This window comes from Girardinichthys multiradiatus, chromosome 2 (genome assembly GCF_021462225.1).
Source record: "Girardinichthys multiradiatus isolate DD_20200921_A chromosome 2, DD_fGirMul_XY1, whole genome shotgun sequence".
In the NCBI taxonomy this organism is placed as follows: domain Eukaryota; kingdom Metazoa; phylum Chordata; class Actinopteri; order Cyprinodontiformes; family Goodeidae; genus Girardinichthys; species Girardinichthys multiradiatus.
Window position 1 is genome coordinate 5,506,911 of NC_061795.1, and position 24,325 is coordinate 5,531,235.

Below are 24,325 nucleotides of genomic sequence, written 5' to 3' on the forward strand. Positions count from 1 at the left end.
TCAGAGACGGTCCATCCTCGGACCCCTGTAGAAACTCTTTGGACTTGGAAACAAGCGGGGACTCTGGAGGCTCGGCCGTATGCCGAGGCCCCTGAGGCTCGGCCGCATGCCGAGGCCCCGGAGGCTTGGCCGCTGAAAAACCTGGTTGATTTCTGTGGAGGGCGTAGGAGGCTCAGGTTTGGCTGCTACTGTTGTGGATCGATCAGCTGGAGCTGCTGCTGGTGAGGAAGGCTCGTTAGCTGCTGCTGTGCAGGCATCGGTAGGAGCTGCAGCTGGCGTGGAGTGCTTGCGACGAGGGCGGCGTTTGTGTGAGGAGGGTGTGGCTTGCGCTGGAGGAGCTGGAGTGGGGAAGTTCCGACCCGGCTTGTAACCCCAAAATGCCCATTCGGATTCTTCAGAACACTCCTCTATTTCCTCCATCATCAAAGGAGAGGGAAAAATTTCCACCTCTTCCCCATACATAGTTAGCAGGATTTTGTCCTGCTGCTGCACCCATTGACTTAGCTTTTCAGCTTTGTCTGCTTGGTCCAAGTTATGGCTGGTTCCTGCTGTCACGGTCTGTGGCTGTAGTGGACCAAAATGCAGACAAGCACTGGGCAGCAACATGATGAGGTAAAGCTTATTTTATTAATCCAAATGTTTTTCAAAAGCTTTACAAGAGATGATTCCAAAATTTACAAGAGTAATCCAAAACTTACATGAAGTTTCCAAAATGAACTATAATGCCCAACAGAGACACAAGAGGGTAGTGAACGGGAGGAACCAGCAACCAGTAGTGAGAAACGCTGAGCTTTTAAACTGAGTGAAGTGAATGTGGAACAAAGGAATGAGAGGTAAGGCAATCGGCAGGGATTAGAGACAGGTGTGGACCGGGTATGATGGGAGGGTTAGGAACAGGTGGAACTGATTACAAAACTAATCCATGGGGTAAAGGGACTAAATAACAAAACTCAGGAAAACGGATCTAAGAAAACTATAACAACATAAGATGTAAGAATCTGGAAAATAAGAACTAACAAAGTAACCTGAAGACATAAAGGAAACCCTAACTGAAAAGGTAAACAAATCCATAGAACTAATGATTGCTGAAAGAAAGCACACATAAGAACACAAGAATCCAGGAATAAATAAGAAAAAAAAATTAACAAACATCCTGGCATACGTGCCTGGGTGGTCGTGTGTTGCAGGATGAAGTGTGGTCCCATTTTGATTGCATTGTTAGCTGACATGTTTGCCTGGTAAGGTAACGACCTGATGCTCGAACATCATTCACTCAAAGGTATTTCCAAATAGGGGTTGCTAAATTACTTGTACAAAAAAATTGCACGTGCAAAAAGTGGGTGTGTAGCAAGCGGTCGTCAAAGATTGTATGTCCAAATGATGACAGGTGTAAAAGAGGTGCTGACCACCCTATTCTCCCTATATGAGAAAAATACATGCGCTACTGGCTGGCTGCTCCTGCCCCCAGCGGAACAAAAAGCGAACAAAAGCTGTGGCGCTTAAAACCTACTGGGGTTATTGAGCTGCTTCATCTTAAATAATCCCGTTGCAGATTTTGTTTCTTCTGTTCCGTTCTGCTTCTGCTTTTCTGGACTGTTACAGTTTGTTAACCTTTCTCGTCACCATTCACAGCAGCAGGTTTGTTATTGCAGCTCTGCCTTGACGAGATTAGCTCCCCTCTCTGTTCATTTGCGAAGGGCGCCTCTGAGTCCGTAATTGCACACTGAGGTGCAAGCAGCTGGTCTAGGCTGACAACATCACAGGAGTGCGCACATCTTGTTAACTCTGTTGCTCGACGTAACTCGCAACGGGTGTTGGATTAGGAATTGGCCATTCAATATTAACAATTAAAAAGATAAAAATGTCTGTCAAAGATTTTATTACAGGTTTGGCTCCCTCAAACGTTTAATGATTTTAGGAGACTCGGCGTGTTCGTTTATAGAGTATATGTTTGAAGAGTTCGGAGTTTATCATGAACAGCCACAATATTTAAGCGTGAATGTAATATTAGCAAGATAAAAATAGTTTGTTGTAAGAGTTGGCTATCTCTATATTATAGCTTTGCTCATTTTAAAACGTAATGTCTCATAACTGTTATGCAAAGAATTTAAATGGAACATTTATGAACACCTGTCCAGGTTGTACCCCGCCTCTCACTCATAGACTGCTCGAGATAGGCACCAGCTCCCCCGCGACCCACTATGGAATAAGCGGTAGAAAATGACCGACTGACATTTATGAACATAAAAATACACTCTTTTCCAGTGATTGTACTAAATTCATTTTGTTTGTTTTGCCAGTATGCTCTGCAATGACACAATGTTGCTGTCAATAAAGCAATCTGGTTTGTTTAGTGACAAGGCTGAAGCACACACTTAAAATGATGATTTTTCACGTGCTGAAAGTGATTTTAGCATCCAGTTTGCAATAAAGGATTTAATCTGCATTATAATGTCTGTTTTTCTTTCCTATTGATTATATTATCAACTTCACAGGACAGTGGGTCCTTTGCATGATGTGCAATTACAGCTACACAGGGTGTGTGTGCTTTGGCATGATCAAGTTTGTGCTTCAGCAGCAGATGATCTCACTAACAGCAATGCTGTGCTGGAATGATGCAGACACTAGAAAAAAAATTTTGCAAGGAGTTTTATCATAGCATGTCATGGCTTCTGTTTGTGATAAACTCCTAATCAGATCTTTGATAATCCGACATAGGATACTCTATTCTCATCTATTTTCATTATTTTTATTTTTTGACAATCCAAATCTGTTGACACTGTCACGGTCTGTGGCTGTAGTGGACCAAAATGCAGACAAGCATAAAGCTTCTTTTTTTAATCCAAAGGTTTTTCAAAAGCTTTACAAGAGATGATTCCAAAATTTACAAGAGTAATCCAAAACTTACATGAAGTTTCCAAAATGAACTATAATGCCCAACTGAGACACAAGAGGGTAGTGAACGGGAGGAACCAGCAACCAGTAGTGAGAAACGCTGAGCTTTTAAACTGAGGGAAGTGAATGTGGAACAAAGGAATGAGAGGTAAGGCAATCGGCAGGGATTAGAGACAGGTGTGGACCGGGTATGCTGGGAGGGTTAGGAACAGGTGGAACTGATTACAAAACTAATCCATGGGGTAAAGGGACTAAATAACAAAACTCAGGAAAACAGATCCAAGAAAACTATAACAACATAAGATGTAAGAATCTGGAAAATAAGAACTAACAAAGTAACCTGAAGACATAAAGGAAACCCTAACTGAAAAGGTAAACAAACCCATAGAACTAATGATTGCAGAAAGAAAGCACACATAAGAACACAAGAATCCAAGAATAAATAAGAAAAATAAATTAACAAACCTCACAGAACAAAAACACAAACCAGAACCTGACAGACACATGTACAGAAGATTCTCTCTCATCCATCATCTGTCATTCTATCAACTCCTCCTTCTGGCCAAAGTGACAGCAGACATTTTTGCGTCCCAGTTGGTACCTGCATTTGAAGCGTGCTAAATCTAGGCTCATAAGCAGCACTGCAATCCGTTTCAGGTTTGATAAATCATGTTGCCTGTGTTAAGGGACCACATCTGCATATCCCCCTCCCATAAATTTGCGAGTTTGGGTCATTATAATATGTTTTACATATTTATGAAGGCAAGTATGCTAAAAACTTTGCACCCGCTGTTCCGCTGGTTTTACACACACAATTCGATTGTCACCTCGTTTGTAGGTCAGCTTTGAAGACGCAAACAGGTTTGCATGTGGTTTGTATACGCAATGTAATGTAGTAGGCAGACAAGCTTAGTTTGTTTAACATATTTGGCATCAGCTTCTTTGGTCTGAAATGCTTAAAAAAAGTTGTAAATTTTCTTGACATGCATGGTTTACATTTAAAGTTACATATGAGATTATAAATTAAGGACATTAAAAATAATAAAAATTGTAAAAATGGAGTTAGTTATGAATACATATGGACAGCCCAACCATGTGAGTGTAAAAATGTATTGCCTGTATGAGAAATGAGCAGTAAATCCTAAATCTATGAACTAAGACTTCTAGGCATATCGAAAAAAAATTTCTTACTTAGTAAATTCACTGATACACTAATTTGTCAGTCCAAAAAATATAAAGTAGTAAAAATGTGTATCTTTATGAAAGGGAGTCCTGGAAAAAAAAATATTTTTGACCCCATAAGAGGTATATTGGTTTTTAGACCACTAGCACAGAGTTGCTCAACACTGCCTGTGGATCATGTATTGTGATATTAGCAACTTGTTAAATTTTGACACTATTTATCTAAAGAACACATTCAGTCTTCACATGTTATAGATTTAGCAGACATTCAGATCCTTCATTCCTTAGAAATATTAATAATCTAAATCTAGATAATAAGTCCTCAGCAGTACAGTTGTAACATCACATTATAATATAAAAAGGCTAATAAAATGTATACAATAATGACCTTGCTGCCTTATATATAAAATATCAAGAAACCAATGTACCTTGTACAGTATACAGTAATAATTGTGTGTTATGATGTATCTCCCTAAAATGTAAATTTTTTTCCTCTCTCCTCAGGGATGAAATGACTCTAACCAGAAAGATTGGCTCTCTGCGGTATTTCTATAGTGCATCATACTTTTTCTCTGCCATATTGGTTATCATATCAGCCATTGTGCCATACGCAATCAGTAATGGCATTATACTGCGGCGAATTTTCACCACAGCGTCATACTGTGTAGTGTTACGTATGACACTCACCCGACAGCTGCCGGGCTCCATCCAGATGTGGTATGACACCTTGGGACTGGTCCAGAAGATCGAGGTGGGTAGATTGTTTTTTGTTGTTTATTTTTTTAAATCACACCGATCTGTTTTTAAGAATTGCAACTCATATCCAACTTCTAGGATTGCCTGTGCCTGTTATTTGAGAAAACCTCTGTTTCAAATCATTTAATTGGATGTTCAGATATTGCTATCTGTGATAAGAACGGACTACATTGCATTTGAAGTGTATATCTAATAAAGCTGGTGTTGTATGTTTGTGATTGCCGCCTTTATTCACTTGTTATAAAAAAATTTAACTAAACCATTAAGTTTGCTGTTAGCATCTAAATGCCTTATAGAATAGTATAATTAAGAATAAGAAAACACTGATGATTTGCTTGCTGTGTGTGTGCGTGGGGGTGTGTTTCCCTTCCAGGATTTCCTGCTAAAGGAAGAATACAAAGTAATGGATTATAGCTTGACCACAGTTGGACTAGAGATGATCAATGTTTCAGCATCCTGGGATGAGGTTTGTTTGTGTCCTCAGTACAATGCTTGAACAATCCCAATAAGCAATATTATATACCCCCGATTTATAGGTTGATATTTTGTTTAGATTTTGGCCTATTTAATATGACTGGTGTAAAATTGGTCTAAGTTCATGTAAATGAAAATCCTTTTCACAGTTGGGTTGATAATAAAAATTTGCGGGAAAAAGTCAGTATTTAGTCTATTTGAGAGCTAAAAGTTAGAAAATTAAATGGATAGTAATTAAATATAAGAAGTTTACAGATTTGTACTGTACTGTATGATTGGAAGCACACATTTTAAACTAAAGTATTGTTAAATATTGAGCTTTATAGGCTGTGCACTGACAAAAAGATCCTTTCTCATTATAACTAGAGACACAGTAAGCTTTGTTTTCGTGAAAGAACAATGTCAGTTGTCAGCATAAATCGTACTTTCAAACCAGAACTAGTACACCCTAATACCGCAGCAGTACTTCTGTGACTGACTTGCTGTAACATAAAGATAACACAGCACTGTCAGGAAGTCTAATTTGTACTTTTAAAAAATCTTTAATGTTACTGCAACAACTATAAATCCATGATACACTTGAAATGTTCTTAACATATGTTATTTGTTAGTAGAAAGGATCTACAGATGTGTAGATGGTTGGAGGGTTCACTCTTTTTTGAAGTGTTATCCAGTGTTGGGTAAAATAGGTTGACCTATAGACTTCTAGTGTATTTATAGAAAACTATTTCAGACATCAAAAACACTTTCAATGTTTAACCATTTATATACCAATGTTGGCCTAGACATCTATGGACCATTTTGACATTGATTAGATGTATTTTCATGTAAAAATGCTCGCTGAGATATAACCTGTGTGAGATAAGAGCACTGGTGGTTCTTATAGTAATACCTGAATATTGGACACCTGAGAATCCAAATCCAAGTCCTTTTTAATAAGGCCTGCATACCTCTTCTTATCAGGCCTTCTTTCATTCCCTTTTTTCAAGTTAAGCTCATCACTCTCTATGAAGCCAATGCTGTGGTGCAGAGCTTTCTTTGCACAAAAACACACTTCAGTAACTTGTTTTGATCAGGTACCTATTAAATAATGATGTTATCAGCCATGAAAAAAATGTTTATCTATGCTGGAAAATAGTATAATTTTCATTTACAGTTTTCTAAAACGTAACACCATGATGATACAACATTTTCTCAATATGATTTTTTTCATGCTAATATATTAAATGTATGATTTTTCAGTATTTGACTGCTGATGTCTTTGTATATGCTGTGTTGATGCATTATATGAAAAATATATGTCAATTTAAGGGCTAAAATTGTAAGATGAACCGTCTTTAACAGAGATTACTAAATAGAAAATACATGCTTACAACCTTAAACAGTTCAATCCACAGCTAATATTATGTGTTTTTTCATCTGGCAATCATTTAAAAATAGTAGAGTGAGGGGATGGTCCTATATTGGGTGTTTTAGATTAACAAAATGTAAATGTTTTGGCCGTGCCATTCTTGTTTCTGTCTCACTATGCTATAATATGGCAATGCAGCACTGAAGAAAGTCAACTCCTCAATCTACAATGAGTTACAGGTATAAAAGTTAATTCCTCACTGTCACTGGGAGAGGACTGTAATTTCTTGTCTATAGGCAAAGGCTGTAAACCTAGTCTAACAGGCATGATTCCTTATCTACCCAATACCGTGAGAAAACAGTCGTTCAGCAATCCCTCACTTTGTATAGTTAATTAACCAGGTGGTGTCACCACATTTTACCTTTGCTGGGAACACTCTGGTTTCCCTCTGAGACTCAGTGTTCATTATTTAATTCCCGAATTCTGTTTTTGCCCTCTTCCTGGCATGTGTGGATTCACGCAGAAATGCCAGGGGGTTCTTGTCTCTCTTTACTGCTGACAGCATGTACGTCAGCTCATTAGAATAAGAATTTCATGAACAAACTACAACCAATCTGGGTATTAAAGGAGCTTAGACCCATAAAACATCACAGAGGTCAATGAATAAACTAGTCAGTCATGCAGGGTTCCCCTTTTCTAACATAGTTTGCGTCATCCATTAATCTGTTCAGAGGCAGTGACAGATAGGCTGAAAAAGGTTATTGTGAGCCCTTGTGAGTCTTCTCCTGTCCTTGGGCTTTTTTTCTCACAAACATTTACACTGGTGTCATTATCTGGAAGTACCAGAGGAAAACTATCAAGTTTTGGCCTTGGAAAGGTATTCACACCTCTTGAATTTTTTTTCACAAACTTCAGTATTAGAATTTTTTAAAATAGACCAACACAAAGTAGTGCATAATTGTAAAGTGGAAGGAAAATAAAACAAAGTTTCCAAATATTTTACACAGAAAAATCAGAAAAGTGTGGCGTGCATGTGATCCATTCTGTTGTAGGTCTGGCTCGTAGTAGAACTGGAAGAAGAACCTCTGATCCTGTTTTCAGTCTTTTGCAGTGTTAAACAAGTTTTCAATCAGAATCTATCCATGGTCCCCTGACAAGCTTCCATGTGGCTGGATAGGTACTCCCCAGCTCCATGCTCCCAAAACCAGGTTTCACTATGGTGATGCTGTGGTCAGTTTGAAGTGCAGCGTTAGTTTACCAATTCCCATCAGAAGTTTTGCATATAGGGCAAAAGTACAATTTCAACTGAACAGAGCACCATCTCTGACACTTTTTGCTGTTTTCCCGACACAGCTTGTGGCAAACAACTAGAGAGACTTTTATCGCTATTTTCAAACCGCCAGTCCTCTATAAAGTCCATATTTGTGGAGTGCCACCTGAGTTATGGATCTCTGCAGCTGTTCCAGAGTTACCATGGGCCTCGTGGCTGCTTGTAAAATTAATGCTCACCTTGTCTGACCTGTACGCTTAGGTGGACAAGCATGTCTTAGAAGGGTAAGAATGTTTAGGTCCTTCTTGATTTGATTCGATTACGATCCAGAATGGTATGATGGATTATAAATGGATTATCGACATAACATTGCACCACCACCCCAACCCCTACCCCCATACACACACATCGATACGATCCCTACCCCCTTACACAAAACCTCCCTAATACCCCAGATAATGGCAGAAGAGCTTACATTTTCCGACTTATAGAAGATCTACTGCATTGTTTACCTGTGTCTTTTGGAGTTTCTGACAAAGCAAGTTGTCAACTTAAAGAATACTGTCATCACAGTGCTGCCTGATTTGTCTAGAAGACAATGGGTTTATTGAAGCAGATCTATGATGGTGTCTTTAATTTCAACTCCACAGTGATTACCATCCTGCAGGGACTCTTGACATTTCCTATTCTGCTTACTCAAGGGCACCAAAATGAATCTTTCTAGGACTACTATAATATGTGATGATGGCGCAACACGTCCATGGTCAATAAGAACTGATGGATGAGCTTTCTTAGGTACTTGAACAAGGCAGGATGTCGTCCACAGCACTGGAATCCTTTTCTTGGTTAGCCTGAGTTTAAATAGATGCTGCAGAATACCACATAGTTGGTCCACAGAGGGCTTCAGGACTCTGGGGCTCACAACATCTGGAGCTGCAGCTTTCCTGTTCAGTCTCTTCAGCTACCTCTTTGCTTAACTTCTACAAACAGAGAGACAGACAGACAAGAGGGTGAGACAGAGGGCACTAGCATCTCTTGGTTTGGTTGAATACAATGATGGTGAAGCAGCAGGATTCATGTCTTAGGTGGAATATAAACCATTAGAGGTTCAGGCAGGCTGCAGGTCATGGAAGGGTGTAAAGTGTATTTGGCTGGGGGCAGGAGAGGATGATGCTGAGTTTATTCCTTAACTAAACCCAATAAAGAATGTGTTTAGTTCATTTGCTCTGTCCCGACTTCCATGTCTCTGATCTTCCTTTTGTCATTGGTTGTGGTGTTGACGGACCAAAGTGGGAACAGATCATGGGGAGGTTCATGGTGGAATAGATATATTTTAATTAAGAGGATGACACACAGGAACCTGGGATACAGCAACAATAACAACAGATGGGCGACCGGGAGGTTGTCCTGAGGAAGCACAGAGTTCACAAGGTAGGGGGAGATGGAGCCTTGGAGGATGAGGTGGAAGAGACAAAGCCTTGATGCTGGCAGGCCTTTAGACCACAGGTGCAGGAACCCTGGAGGCTGGTGGCAGTGATCCAGGAATCTTAGAGGTCGACTAGGAAACCGGGAGAACCCACAAAAGAAGCTTGGCAGGAGGCTGGCCGGGACACTTAGGGAACCCAAGCAGAACCTTTTTGGGAGGTGGACTATGGGGCTTAGAGCAAACACGGGACCCATGCTTGGAGGTCAGCCACAAGACTTGGAGCCCCCATGGATGCCCTTGTCGGGAAGTCATCCACGGTGCTTGGAGATCCCATGGAGTATCTTCTCTGGAGGTTGCCCTGGAGACTTGAGACCACAGTGGAGCCCTGGTGGTAGAAACAATGGAATCTTTGGAGGAGCCCTGGAGGGTGGCGTAGAAGCCCGGGGAACCCTTGGAGAGGGCCTGGAGAGTGGTGTAGAAGCATGGAGAACCCTCGGAGAGGCCCTGGAGAGTGGCATAGAAGCATGGAGAACCCTCGCTGGAGCTCTAGAGAGTGGTGTGAAAGCCTGGAAAACCCTCAGTGGAGCCCTAGAGGAACCTAGGAGAGCGCTGCAGAAGAAGGCTGAACAGGAGATGCTGATGGCAATGAAGATGACTGAGCCATAAGTGTAGATGGTAATGATGAGGATGATGATGGAGCAAGGAGCGCAGATGGCGATGATGATGAAGGTTGTCCCAAGGGAGTCTCTGCATCAAAAACAGTAGACCAGGGAACTGCAGCTACAGCTACAGTTACTGCAGTGAGAGACACTGCTTCTGCGGACTTGGGACTGCTGTAACAGCAGACGAGGGCAGGGACGTGGAGTTGGGAACTGCTGCGGCTGCTGCTGTTGTTGCTGACTGCACCAAGTAGGTGTAAGGACCCATTTCCCACTGTTGGCACAGGACTTTGCCAACCCTCACATAAGCGGTGCGAGGCGCTTGGCTCAGAGGCTGTGTTATCCTGGCATCGAGATGGTGGTTTGCTGTGGGGAGATGGAGAAGAACTGTAGTACCTCTGGCCGCTGCCCAGAGGAGGAATTGCCAGCTTCGAGCCTCAGTAAGGCGATCGCTGCTTTGACTCATCTTTGCGAAGCATGTTTTTCTCTGGTTGCCATCAGAAGTACTCAAAAAGGGTTATAACCTTCGCCCCTGTTGCTTGGTTTTTTTTCTGGTCGGGTTGTATTGTTATGGTTTGCGGTGGTGACCGACCACAGCGGCAACAGGACCTGAGGGGAAACACAGGAACCAGGGAAACATCAACAACAACAGTGTTGACAACAGGGACTACAGCAGACGATCTGACAATAAAGGGACAGACAACAGGAACTTAAATACAACTCAGGTGAAAGAAACTACATGGAAAACAAGTGGGTGCAATTAACAGAAACACAAACAGGTGTGGATCATGACACATTCTTCTTTAAGCCTGTGATCATCTTTATCCCTGACCACACATCTCTTAAATAGTTCTGCTAAAGCTTGCTCTCCAGCTTCTTTATGTACACCTTGCTTTTTCCAGTATTAATTCTTATCAGCTTCGTACAATAATATTAATAATTAAAGCTGCAAAAAGCACCGGGGGGCTCTTGCAGCTCCCCGCCGCTCGGCCTACTTAACAACCGTGGGCGCCATGCATCTCTTGCCTCCACACCACCAATAAATCTGCCACTCATTTACACACGTCGCCACTAGGTGACACTGTGAGCAACCTTTCATGCAATCTTCGGTCATGCCGAGTTTTGCTCCGGTGAGAAGCGTTCAAAATTTGGCCAAATTCTGACCTTCCCGATGGAAACTGTGCTCACTTCCTGTTTGGTGGCGAAGACTTCCTGTTGTGCTTTGAAAATGTCTGTCATTTAAAGTTATTATGCCTTATTAGAGAAAGTTTGAAAGTTCCGGAGACTGTCAAAGAAGGTCAGCTAAGAAAGCTGTCATTGTTAGTGGGCAGGGCTAAAGTAATCAATTGACTGTGCCAACATGTTCAACAATTGTCCACGATGATGCATACCAAATTTGAGTGGATCCGATGATGTATGATGGAGATAAAGCGGTTGAATTTTCCTAGGGGCCGCCATTTATTCAAATTCCAATGTAATCCAATAGAGCTATTTGGAGGCTTGGTGAGAAGCATTAAAAATTTGGCCAAAATCCGACCTTCCCGATAGAAACTGTGCTCACTTGTTTGTTAGTGGGCAGAGCTAAAGTGATGTCATCAGTTGACAATGCCATCGTGTTCAGCATTCATCCACGAGGATGCATACAAAATCTGAAGTGGATCTGATGAGATAAAGCGGTATAAGTGTCATAGGGGCACCTTTGATCCATATTCCAATGTAAACCAATAGAGCTGTTTGATGACAAAGATGAATCATACTGAGTTTGGAGAAAATCGGACCATGCCTGTGTAAATTAGAGCCAAACGTGAGGCCATGGCGTGACGTCAGACTTCACCACGCCACCAAGGCAACACCCTCTAGCCAAACCTTTGAGTACTAGGGACCAACTTAGACCATTGTTATCTGTCACTGGAGACAATTTTATGTTGATAAGGTAAAGGGGATCAAATAAGGAACACTCTGAGTGAAACATTAGGCTTCCTGTTCACAGGGTGCGGGGCTTTGATGATGTCAGCATTTGACCATTGAATATTGTTTAGGGGCAGATGCAACTTTTCTTGTAGGAGCTATAAGAATTTTGTGTTTCATGGCGAGAAGTCAGATTTTTAGCTTGGCCACGCCCACATTCATGTAGCAAAAAGCTTTTGATAACGTTTGATCCCCAATGCCTTGAGAGCATATTGAGTCATTTTAAAGTGTGCGTGTTAAAAGCTATTGGAGGAGTTTGCTCAGATATGATGTGAGTAAACAAGAGAAAATGGTGGCTTTGATCCAACATGGCTGACTTCCTGTGGGGTTTGGACCATAGCTCCAAGAGACTTTTCTGTAGGTCCTGAGAAGTTATATGTGCGTAGGGAATTTCACAATCCTTGGTCAAAGCACGGCTTGGGGCTGATTTTTTATTTTTTTTTTTATCTTCTAGGGGGTGCTGTGGAGGAATTAGGCCATGCTCACCAAATTATTCACTGGATATATTTTGGGGGTGCGACAAAGAGCCATCAAATTGAATTTGGTGCAGATCAGATGATTATATGGGGAAATTAGAGCCAAATTAGAGCCAATTGGAGCCAAACATATGGCCACGGCTTTTAATCCCCCATGCCTTAACTGCATATTGACCAAATATGAAGCCGATAGCTTAAAATCCCTGGGAGGAGTTCGTTAAAGTTCGACATATGAAAAATCCAACACACCCAAAAATGAAACTTTGACCCAGAATGGCTGACATCCTGTTGGTTTTAGGGCATACCTCCAAGAGACTTGTTTTCAACGAACAACTGGTACATAGATTTACCTATGTACCAAATTTAATGTTTCTAGGAGTTACCAGTTGGCCTATCTCACTTAAGGGGGCACTGTAAAGCCGTTTGGCCAGGCCCATTTTTAATTTCATTATAATACAAAAATTTCACACGGGAGACAATTTTTGGTAAAGTTTCATGCATTTTCGTATATAATAAGGCCTCCAAAAAGCCGCTTCATTTTGGAGAAGAATAATAAATAAAAAAACAATTACAATAGGCCTTCACAACGCTAATAATAATAATTCCCTTTTTTTCTCATTAAGCAATTCCTTCTGTTCACTAGTGACCCAGGATTTGTTATTGGGGAAGCAAATCACAGTTTTGGTTGGGATGGTGTTATCCACACAGTCATCTCCGTGTGACTGGCAAAGTGCGTAGTCTGAAAACAACCCACAGACCTTCTTCAGCTTCCTATCACCATCTTCTTATTATTCTTTTTTATCACAGGTTGCCACTGAACAAAAGGTTTATAAGACTTAAGATTATAAGATTATGATCTGATTTGGCAAGAGGAGGAAGACCTCCATCTTACAAGAATTAATTGCATGAGTAATATGTCCGCGTATGCATCCTTGACATTTGCATGAAACAAATCTAACCCATCTAAGGTGATGGGTCAGACAAAGAGTGGTTCAAGAATCCCTCATGAGGACCAAAATATCGAGGCACGTGACGTCGCCCGGTACGGCGGAGCCGGGGTCCCACCCTGGAGCCAGACCTGGGGTCGGGACTCGTCGGAGAGCGCCTGGTGGCTGGGTTGCTCCTCACGGGACCCGGTCGGGCCAAGCCCGAACGAGAGACGCGAGGCCATCCATCCCCCAGTGGGCCCACCACCTGCAGGGGGAACCGTGAGGGACCGGTGCAAAGAGGATTGGGTGGCGGACGAAGGTGGAGACCTCAGCGGCCCGATCCCCGGATGCTTAGGCTGGCTCTAGGGACGTGTAATGTCACCTCGCTGGGGAGGAAGGAGCCTGAGCTTGTGCGGGAGGTCAAGAGATATCGACTAGAAATAGTCGGGCTCGCCTCCACGCACAGCGTGGGCTCTGGAACACATCTCCTTGAGAGGGGTTGGACTGTCTTCTACTCTGGAGTGGCCCACGGGGAGAGGCAGTGGGCTGGTGTGGGTTTGCTTGTTGCCCCCCAGCTCAGCCGTCTCATGTTGGGGTTTACCCCAGTGGATGAGAGGGTCGTATCCCTGCGCCTTTGGGTTGGGGAGAGGTCTCTGACTATCATTTCAGCCTACGGGCCGAGTGGTAGTGCAGAGTACCCGGCCTTCTTGGCGTCCCTGTCGGGGGTGCTCGATAGTGCCCCTCCCGGGGACTCCATTATTCTGCTGGGGGACTTCAACGCCCACGTGGAGAACGACAGTGACACCTGGAGAGGCGTGATCCGGAGGAATGGCCTCCCCGATCTGAATTCGAGTGGTGTTTTGTTATTGGACTTCTGTGCTAGTCACGGATTGTCCATAATGAACACCATGTTCAAACATAAGGGTGTCCATCAGTGCACTTGGCACCAGGACACCCTAGGCAGGAGGTCGATGATCGACTTTGTTGTCATATCATCAGACCTTCGGCCGCATGTTTTGGACACTCGGGTGAAGAGAGGGGCTGAGCTGTCCACTGATCACCACCTGGTGGTGAGTTGGAGCCGCTGGAGGAGGAGAAAGCCGGACAGACTTGGCAGGCCCAAGCGCATAGTGAGGGTCTGCTGGGAACGCCTGGCAGAGTCCTTGGCCAGGGATGTATTCAACTCCCACCTCCGGGAGAGCTTCGACCAGATCCCGGGGGATGTTGGAGACATAGAGTCCGAGTGGACCATGTTCTCCGCATCTATTGTTGATGCTGCTGCTGTGGTTGGCTTGTGGGACTCCTGAGGCGGCTGACGGGTACCGTGAGGCCAAGCGTGCTGCAGCCCGGGATGTGGCAGAGGCAAAAACTCGGGCCTGGGAGGAGTTTGGTGAGGCCATGGAGAAGGACTACCGGTTGGCCTCGAAGCGATTCTGGCAAACCGTCCGGCGCCTCAGGAGGGGGAAGCAGTGCTTCCCCCTCCTGAGGCACTATAATCACTGTTTATAGTGGGGGTGGGAGACTGCTGACCTCGACTGAGGACATTATCGGGCGGTGGATGGAGTACTTCGAGGATCTCCTCAATCCTGCCATCACGCATTCCGTGGTGGAAACAGAGGCTGGGGACTCGGGGTTGGACTCTTTCATCACCCAGGCTGAAGTCACCGAGGTGGTTAAAAAGCTCCGCGGTGGCAAGGCTTCGGGGGTGGATGAGATCCGCCCTGAGTACCTCAAGTCTCTGGATGTTGTAGGGCTGTCATGGTTGACAACATTGCGTGGCGGTCGGGGACAGTGCCTCTGGACTGGCAGACTGGGGTGGTGTGTTCCAACTACAGGGGATCACACTCCTCAGCCTCCCTGGTAAGGCCTACGCCAGGGTATTGGAGAGGAGAGTCCGACCGATAGTAGAACCTCGGGTTCAGGAGGAGCAGTGTGGTTTTCGTCCTGGCCGTGGAACACTGGACCAGCTCCATACCCTCTACAGGGTGCTCGAGGGTTCATGGGAGTTTGCCCAACCGGTTCATATGTGTATTGTGGACCTAGAGAAGGCATTCGAATGTGTCCCTCGTGATGCCCTGTGGGGGGTGCTCCAGGAGTATGCAATCGGGGGCCCTTTATTAGGGGCCATCCGGTCCCTGTACGAGCAGAGCAGGAGTTTGGTCAGCATTGCCGGCACTAAGTCGGACCTATTCCCGGTGCATGTTGGACTCCGGCAGGGCTGCCCTTTGTCACCCGTCCTGTTCATAACTTTTATGGACAGGATTTCTAGACGCAGCCAAGGGCTGGAGGGGGTCTGGTTTGGGGACCAGTGGATTTTGTCTCTTCTTTTTGCGGATGACGTGGTCCTGCTGGCCCCCTCTAGCCAAGACCTACAGCATGCGCTGTGGCGGTTCGCAGCCGAGTGTGAAGCGGCTGGGATGAGGATCAGCTCCTCCAAGTCCGAGGCCATGGTACTCGACCAGAAAAGGGTGGCTTGTCCTCTTCAGGTTGGAGTAGAGTCCCTGCCTCAAGTGGAGGAGTTTAAGTATCTCGGGGTCTTGTTCACGAGTGAGGGAAGAATGGAGCGGGAGATCGACAGACGGATCGGTGCGGCTGCCACAGTAATGGGGGCACTGTGCCGGTCCGTTGTGGTGAAGAGAGAGCTGAGCCGAAAAGCAAAGCTCTCAATTTACCGGTCGGTCTACGTTCCTACCCTCACCTATGGCCATGAACTTTTGGGTCATGAACGAAAGAACGAGATCCCGGATACAAGCGGCTGAAATGAGCTTCCTCCGTAGGGTGGCCGGGCACTCCCTTAGAGATGGGGTGAGAAGCTTGGCCATCCGGGAGGGGCTCGGAGTAGAGCCGCTGCTCCTCCACATCGAGAGGAGCCAGTTGAGGTGGCTCGGGCATCTATACCGGATGCCCCCTAGACGCCTTCCTCGGGAGGTGTTCCAGGCACGTCCCACCTGGAGGAGGCCCAGGACACGGCCCAGGACACGTTGGAGGGACTATCTCTCTCGGCTGGCCTGGGAATGCCTTGGGCTCCCCCTGGAGGAGCTGGAGGAGGTGTCTGGGGAGAGGGACGTCTTGGCGTCTCTGCTGAGTCTGCTGCCCCCGCGACCCGGTCCCGGATAAGCGGAAGACGACGACGACAAATCTAACCTTTTTGTTCTCTGGTAGATCAGCTGGTGTCAGTGAAACACATACTACTATGTTCCTAATCATTTGACTCTGTCCTTGTCAGCACTTAAAGTTAATTTAGTTTGTTTGCCAGAGATCTCACATTCACAATTACCAATTAGGATGATGAAATGATTTGAATTTCCTACTTCTCTCTCTCCATATTATTCCTGCTCTAGAGCTGGACTCATCTGGGATTTTAAATCACAGTTCTAGTATTACTTTAGCGTTTGAGAGGTTGATCATTTGCTCCCGCTTTTAAAAATGGTATCTTTGCTATGGTTATGCATCATAACAAGTGTTCAAAACTTAAAAATCAACAACAAAAATGATTCCAGCTGTACAGTATCCAAAACCAGAAGAAGAAATCTTCCAAAAGAGCTATAAGAAAAACTAGAAACATTTGCATTTCCTGCGAAAATGCAGTGTGAATGCTGTAAGCTGAATTTTTTTTAGCTGAAAGCTGGCAGAAAGAAGCTGAAATTGACTGCAGAAAATCTGCTTAAATCTGATAAATTAGTAGAAATAGCAGAAACAGCAAAGACAAACTGTCATCTGATCTGTTTGAGCAGTAAGACTATTAGCTATAAAACAGCTTAACAATGTAAAGTTACCTCAAAACTACTTGTTGAAAGAGTTGTTGAAATGCAAGAACTGACAAAAACTTTAAAAAAGCAGGAAAGAGCTGCCATAGATGAGCTGAAAAAGCATAGACTGAAGCAAAAATATAGCCTAAGAAGTTGAAGTCAGTGGTAAAAAACATAACAAATTGCAGAAATTTCAGAAAAAAAGGATCTAACAACAAATACTCTGAAAAAACACAAAAACAAACAAGAAATTGCCTAAAAAACACAAGTGTTCTTCAGCTAAGAGACAAGAGAGAAGAAATGCATTCACACTGCATTTCCTGCGAAAATGCAGTGTGAATGCTGTAAGCTGAATTTTTTTTAGCTGAAAGCTGGCAGAAAGAAGCTGAAATTGACTGCAGAAAATCTGCTTAAATCTGATAAATTAGTAGAAATAGCAGAAACAGCAAAGACAAACTGTCATCTGATCTGTTTGAGCAGGAAGACTATTAGCTATAAAACAGCTTAACAATGTAAAGTTACCTCAAAACTACTTGTTGAAAGAGTTGTTGAAATGCAAGAACTGACAAAAACTTTAAAAAAGCAGGAAAGAGCTGCCATAGATGAGCTGAAAAAGCATAGACTGAAGCAAAAATATAGCCTAAGAAGTTGAAGTCAGTGGTAAAAAACATAACAAATTGCAGAAATTTCAGAACAAAAGGATCTAACAACAAATACTCTGAAAAAACACAAAAACAAACAAGAAATTGCCTAAAAAACACAAGTGTTCTTCAGCTAAGAGACAAGAGAGGAGAAAGAGAAGCTAAAATGATAACATTAGCATATTGGCTATTACTAGCATGGAGGCTGATATTAATTTAAACCACCTACCATGCAAAAAGCAATGTATAAGCTAACATGAGCTAAAATGCTAATGCTTACTACAGCATATATTCAAAAGTCTATGAAATTGCCGTTTAAAATGATTCACTGCATTGCTTTGGCAGTCGCCTATAAATAAAGAGTCCAGTTTAGAGATGTGTAGTAATAGGTGCCACCAGGCAATAGCATGGGAGTCAGGCCACTCACTGTTCTCTCTTCATTGCTATGGCAGGCCCCAACTAAGGAATGTTGAGACTTTTATTTTGTAAATATCAGTGAGTGCATTTTGAAAGGATAAAGTAGATCCATTTCCATCACAGAGTCCCAGCAATAGTGTTAAGACCAATGCTGGAATTATCGCTCTGTGAAATATGAAGACATTTATTTTGTAGGGTATGTCTAGGTGTTGTTTTGAAAGTCCAGCATAGTTGTCCTTTCAGGTCTGGTGTACTTCCACTAGATATAAAAAACCTGTTTGCTATTCTAAAATCATTATGTATGATATCAGCTTAAAAAATCAATACAAACTATGGAACGCTGAGGATTTTATTTTGAAAGTTTCAGTAAGCCTTATTTCAAAGGACTAGCATAGTCCCATTTCCAACACTGGGTGAACTCCAACAATAGTGTAATGCCCAGTGCTGCAATGATATATAGTTTAAAATGTAAAGGCTTTTATTTTGTAGAGCATGTTTTGTCTTATTTTGAAAATCCATCATGGTTGTCCTTTCAGGTCTGGGTTACTTCCATTAGTTACATAGAACCTGCTTGCTATTCAAACATCATAATGTATGCCATTATCAGCTTAAATAATCACTAGTAACTATTAAAGATTGAGGCTTTTATTTTGAAAATTTCAGTAAGCCTTATTTTAAAGGGCTGACCTGCTCCTATTTCCTACACTGGATGAGCTCCAACATTAGTGTGAAGCCCAGTGCTGCAATGTTCTATATTTTAAAATGTAAAGGCTTTCATTTTGTAGAGCATTTTTGTCTTATTTTGAAAATCTAGCAGGATTGTCCTTTCAAGTCTGGGTTATTTCGATATAAAACCTGCTTGCTTGGCTGAAATTATTGTTTATGCTATTATCAGCTTTAAAAAATAATTTGTAAATATGGAAGGTTGATGTTCAGTGTAAAAACAGGCTTTTATTTTGTAAACTATGTGTAGGTCTTATTTTGAAAGTCTAGTTTGGTTGTCAGCTATGACTGACTTATTGTGAACATATGGAAGCAAATCATTACCATATTTCAAATGAAAAAGCATTTTCAGAAATGCTTTTTCATTTTAAGAATGTGGCTGCATTGTTTGACTCATAAATGAAATTAGTTATCAATAATCCTATTTGCATTTTAATTTTCTTCTTCAAGACTGCTCATTCTTTCACTTAATTAAAATGAAAAAGAAAAAGACATTTGAGATTTATTTTTCAAAATGTACCCCAGCAAATAGATACCAAAATTCAATTTGAAATGTAAAATTTGAAAATGAAAAAGCATTTCCAGAAATGCTTTTTCATTTTAAGAATGTGGCTGCATTGTTTGACTCATAAATGAAATTAGTTATCAATATTCCTATTTGCATTTTCTTCTTCACGACTGCACATTTTATGCCATAATCAAAAAGAAAACAAAGCAGACATTGCTTTTTCGTTTTCGTGGTCTGCCCGCAAACTACTGCCCAGAACTCGAAAACGAAAAAGCATTCCGAGCTGCGGGCACAGAAGAGTGACGTCAGGCGCTGTGCACGTCTGCAGTGCATTACATTGCAAACGTGCCCCGCGAAATTGATTGAATTGCAGCAGGACCGAGCTCAATTTGTGGCAGTGGCAGGCAGAACTGGTAGTTCCGGTGGCAGGCTGTGGCGGAACTGCCACAGCCTGCCACCGAAGCTGCCACAGGAACTGCCACAGTCTGCCGCAGGGTGCCACGGGATTCCGCGAGGATGCCAGAAGGTGCCAGACTGGCCGTAAAAGCTTGCCAATGCGGTTGCCGCTGTTTTTGTGGAAGCTGATGCTGATTATCGGCAAATGGGTTGTCATTATTGTTATAGCCTGTTACCTTTAAATAATGATTTCATTATTGATTATTATTTGATAAACAGCTTTAGACCCATAACATAAGGTGATTGTATTTACTTGACATGGAAAATAAATAGCACTATGTGTATGTGTGACGTGTTGAAAGGATGACGAAGATTTATTGCACAAACAGCCGGTTTATTATAGAGCATGAGCGGCTATTCTGAATCGTCACTCACAGAAAATTATAAATAAATGCTTAAAAACACGCTGGATGTCCCAGGCCATAAGGCTGCCACGAGGATGCCACAGCCTGCCACCGGAACTACCAGTTCTGCCTACCACTGCCACAAATTGAGCTCGGCCCTGCTGCAATTCAATCAATTTCGCGGCACATATGCAATGTAATGCAATGCAGACGTGCACAGCGCCTCCCACCGAACAAGATGGGTAGCTCGGTCAGCAGGGAGCTGAGGAAGGGCGGCTGCTGACGTCACTCTTCTGTGCCCGCAGCTCGGAATGCTATTTCGTTTTCGAGTTCTGGGCAGTACTTTGCGGGCAGACCACGAAAACGAAAAAGCAATGTCTGCTTTGTTTTCTTTTTGATTATGGCATAAAATGTGCAGTCGTGAAGAAGAAAATGCAAATAGGATGATTGATTACTAATTTTATTTATGGGTCAAATAACGCAGCCGCATTCTTAAAATGAAAAAGCATTTCTGGAAATGCTTTTTCATTTTCAAATTTTACATTTCAAATTGAATTTTGGTATCAATTTGCTGGGGCATATTTTGAAAAATAAATCTCAAAAGTATTTTTCTTTTTCATTTTAATTAAGTGAAAGAATGTGCAGTCGTGAAGAAGAACATTAAAATGCAAATAGGATTATTGATAACTAATTTAATTTATGAGTCAAACAATGCAGCCACATTCTTAAAATGAAAAAGCATTTCTAGAAATGCTTTTTCATTTTAAAATTTTACATTTCAAATTGAATTTTGGTATCTATTTGCTGGGGTACATTTTGAAAAATAAATCTCAAATGTCTTTTTCATTTTAATTAAGAGAAAGAATGAGCAGTCTTGAAGAAGAAAATTAAAATGCAAATAGGATTATTGATAACTAATTTAATTTATGAGTCAAACAATGCAGCCACATTCTTAAAATGAAAAAGCATTTCTGAAAATGCTTTTTCATTTGAAATATGGTAACGATTTGCTTCCATATAACACTCATGGAAGCTTCTGGCCTGAGATCAGCCTCAGAGCTACTCTCTGTCAGAGGTTACTTAAGTTCACTGGCAGCTGTGTTCTGTTGCTATGGTAATTAATGAGCGCCCAACAGCTGCTGTTTCTCACTCACACAGCACCACACTTTGTGTCTCATCATGGCCTGGCTTTACAACATGGTGGGACATGCTCCCAAACTACTGCCCATAACTCGGAAACCGTAAGGGCTATCAACGTCATTCTTGGACCGGTTTTCTCAGAACGGACAGGGGAACAAGAATATTAACACATGTCTGTTGAAAATATAAAAATAAAGGCACAACACTAGGTGAAAAAAAGGGAAAAATGGAGAAAAACAGTAAAATGCCTGAACATGCTCTCGATCAACGTCTAATAACTCGGAAACTATAAGGGCTATTGATTTGATTCATGCAACGTATGAATCAGTAGGCCTTGCTGAATAATCATGGAGCTTTTCAGGTTTCTACAAAGATGTGTCTGAGAGGTGTGACCCTGTGAAAAAGTGGATCATTTTGACCATTTCTAACCCGAGTGAAGGTGAGATTTTCACTCTCAAACAAACCTACTTCACGCGAAAACGATAAAAGGTATCCAAATAATTTTTGGACCGTAGGTATAATTAGGGACGGGTGAACAATCCTTGATATTTTCATTTGTCCGCATAAATCAGTGTAGGAGATGTGACAGTGTAGAAAAGTGGATAATTTTGAAATTTTATGCGATTTTGGGAAGGACAGTTTTGGTACTCCTAAACAAACCTTTTGTATGACAAAATGATAAAATGTATCAAACTAATTCCTTCACTGTGAGTGCCAGCAAGGTCTGAAGATTAATTGGTGCAAAGCTCATGTCTCTAACTTGAACGGTTTAGGAGCGGCGGCGATTCGAAAACATGTGAGTTTAAGGATTTTTTGCTCTGATTTTTTCTGAAATTCCTATAGGTTTCCATTCAGGGTGTGTTGACTTTGCGTTGCTCCCGGGCGTCTTGCATGAAATCTGTTAATCCCACATTAATGAGGGTGACATTTTCTGAATCGCAAAGGAGCATTCTACATTTTGATTCGTAATTTGTGCCAGTAGAGTGAAAATTGAGCGAGTGAGGAGAGTTTTTGTTCTTTCTCAGGTTATTCAAAAACCTAGAGCGTACACTCTACCAACTGACGAATTCCGCCATAGGATTACATTATAAAATGAAAAACGTCAAAAATCTTGCCTAACATTTGAATCGCAATTGTAGAAGAACCGTAATAGATATCAAAAAGCTGAATCATTTGAAGATAGCTTAATGTCCTGTGAACATTTTAAAAGTTGAATGGTGTTTCTAGCTGAAAGTATGCAGAAGTAGTAAGCTGTGAAAAAGCACAAAGTTTTAGCTGAATTATGCGGAATTTTTATGATTTTTCATTCATTTCAATGGGCCAAAAATCGGCACAAAAAGCTGAATATTTTAAAAGTATAAAAAGTATTAATACCAAAAGTCCTAGCCGTAATGTCCTAAATGAGCTGAACATTTTAAAAGTTGAATGGCTGAAATAGCACAAAGTATGAAGGAGGAGATAGGTGCCAAAAAAGGTGTTAGATATAGATAATAATAATAAAGAGAAACAGGATCTCTATACTGTGAATGCCTTCAGCATTAACACAATAAGATAAGTTTAAATCAGAAGGAACGTGACAGATACACCCTAACAAGCTAACACCTTTTGTCAATTCTAAAACACTAGAATTGAATATACCCAGATCATACAACCATTCTTTCTATTTTTAGATGACTGAATAACCAGATATATATTTGTATAACCTATCCCTGCTTTAAAACTCTCCACAACTTTCTCCTTGTCCTTTCTCCTGTATTCCTTCGCTTTCTTTCTCTGTGTATGTCTCTCTTTCTAAGCATCATGACAGTGGTTATGAATTTTATTTTGGGGATTTTAGAATAAAAAAATATAAGGTATAATTAATTTAAAAAATACTATCATGCACTACATTGATTTGGATTATCACATAAAATCCAAAAAGTATCAATAGAAAACTGAGTTAATGTACAGGTAATATGATATAATTAGCTCTTACAAATCAAAGGTTGGATGTTTAATAATCAAATCCATGGATAAACGTTAAGGCTTTAAACACCTGTGTGTCTTCGTCAATTTACTCTAAATTCTCTGGCAGGGGATTGTTGAGCTCTTTGAGAAGATCAAGCGGGAGAACAAAGCAAATGGACACCTGACTGGTGATGATGGACTGTTCTTCACTAATTTGTATGTCACACCTGTCCTCAAAAGCATCAACCTACGTTTAGAGAAGGGCATGATGCTCGCAGTGGCTGGATCTACTGGGTCAGGAAAGGTAGTTCAAAAATATACTCTATATTATAAATATACTCATCTAAAGCAGTGCATATACTCTTTACATAAAATCTGTAATCTGAGTACTGAAGGCCAAATGCTGTGTCTGTAAAATGTGGTGGTGGAAACAAAATGGTCTATACCTTCAGTGTTGAACCCTTTCCTGTTTTTTTCAGAGTTCCCTGCTCATGATGATCCTGGGGGAGTTGGTGCCATCAGACGGTAAAATTAAACACAGTGGCCGGGTTTCGTATTCACCACAAACTTCCTGGATAATGCCAGGGACCATACGTGACAACATCCTTTTCGGGCTGACTTATGACGAATATCGCTACACTTCTATTATTAGGGCCTGCCAGCTGGAAGAGGTACGTTCAGTCTTAACTATAACTCATTCTTTGTTTTTTCTATCTTTGCTCTGTGCAAAAACAAACAAACAAACAAAAATAAAACAGGTGTGGAAACATTTTTCCATAATGGAGGATTTGTTTGATAACATGAGACAACTAACATGAAATATCATACAATTAGGGGACAATATATTTAAAAACAATTAGATTCAGAGGAACTTGATGCAATGCACTCTACAGTACAGGATTCTTTTGCTGGCTTTGGTAACGTAGTTATAGATTGAATCCAATTGAGGTTAACATAGATAACTATGCATTAACTATGTAAACTACGATGCCATCAGCTGTTTTCTGAAGATTT

General features: G+C 41.8%; 1 protein-coding gene across 1 annotated transcript in view; it reads left to right on the plus strand.

The window, feature by feature from the left end:
- Positions 1-24,325, plus strand: part of cftr (CF transmembrane conductance regulator) — a 95,049-nt gene that overhangs the window by 23,744 nt on the left and 46,980 nt on the right. Inside the window, exons 8-11 of the mRNA XM_047350147.1 lie at positions 4,582-4,828; positions 5,207-5,299; positions 23,439-23,615; positions 23,791-23,982. Of these exons, the coding sequence (XP_047206103.1) occupies positions 4,582-4,828; positions 5,207-5,299; positions 23,439-23,615; positions 23,791-23,982 (709 nt within the window). The remainder of the gene's footprint in view (positions 1-4,581; positions 4,829-5,206; positions 5,300-23,438; positions 23,616-23,790; positions 23,983-24,325) is intronic.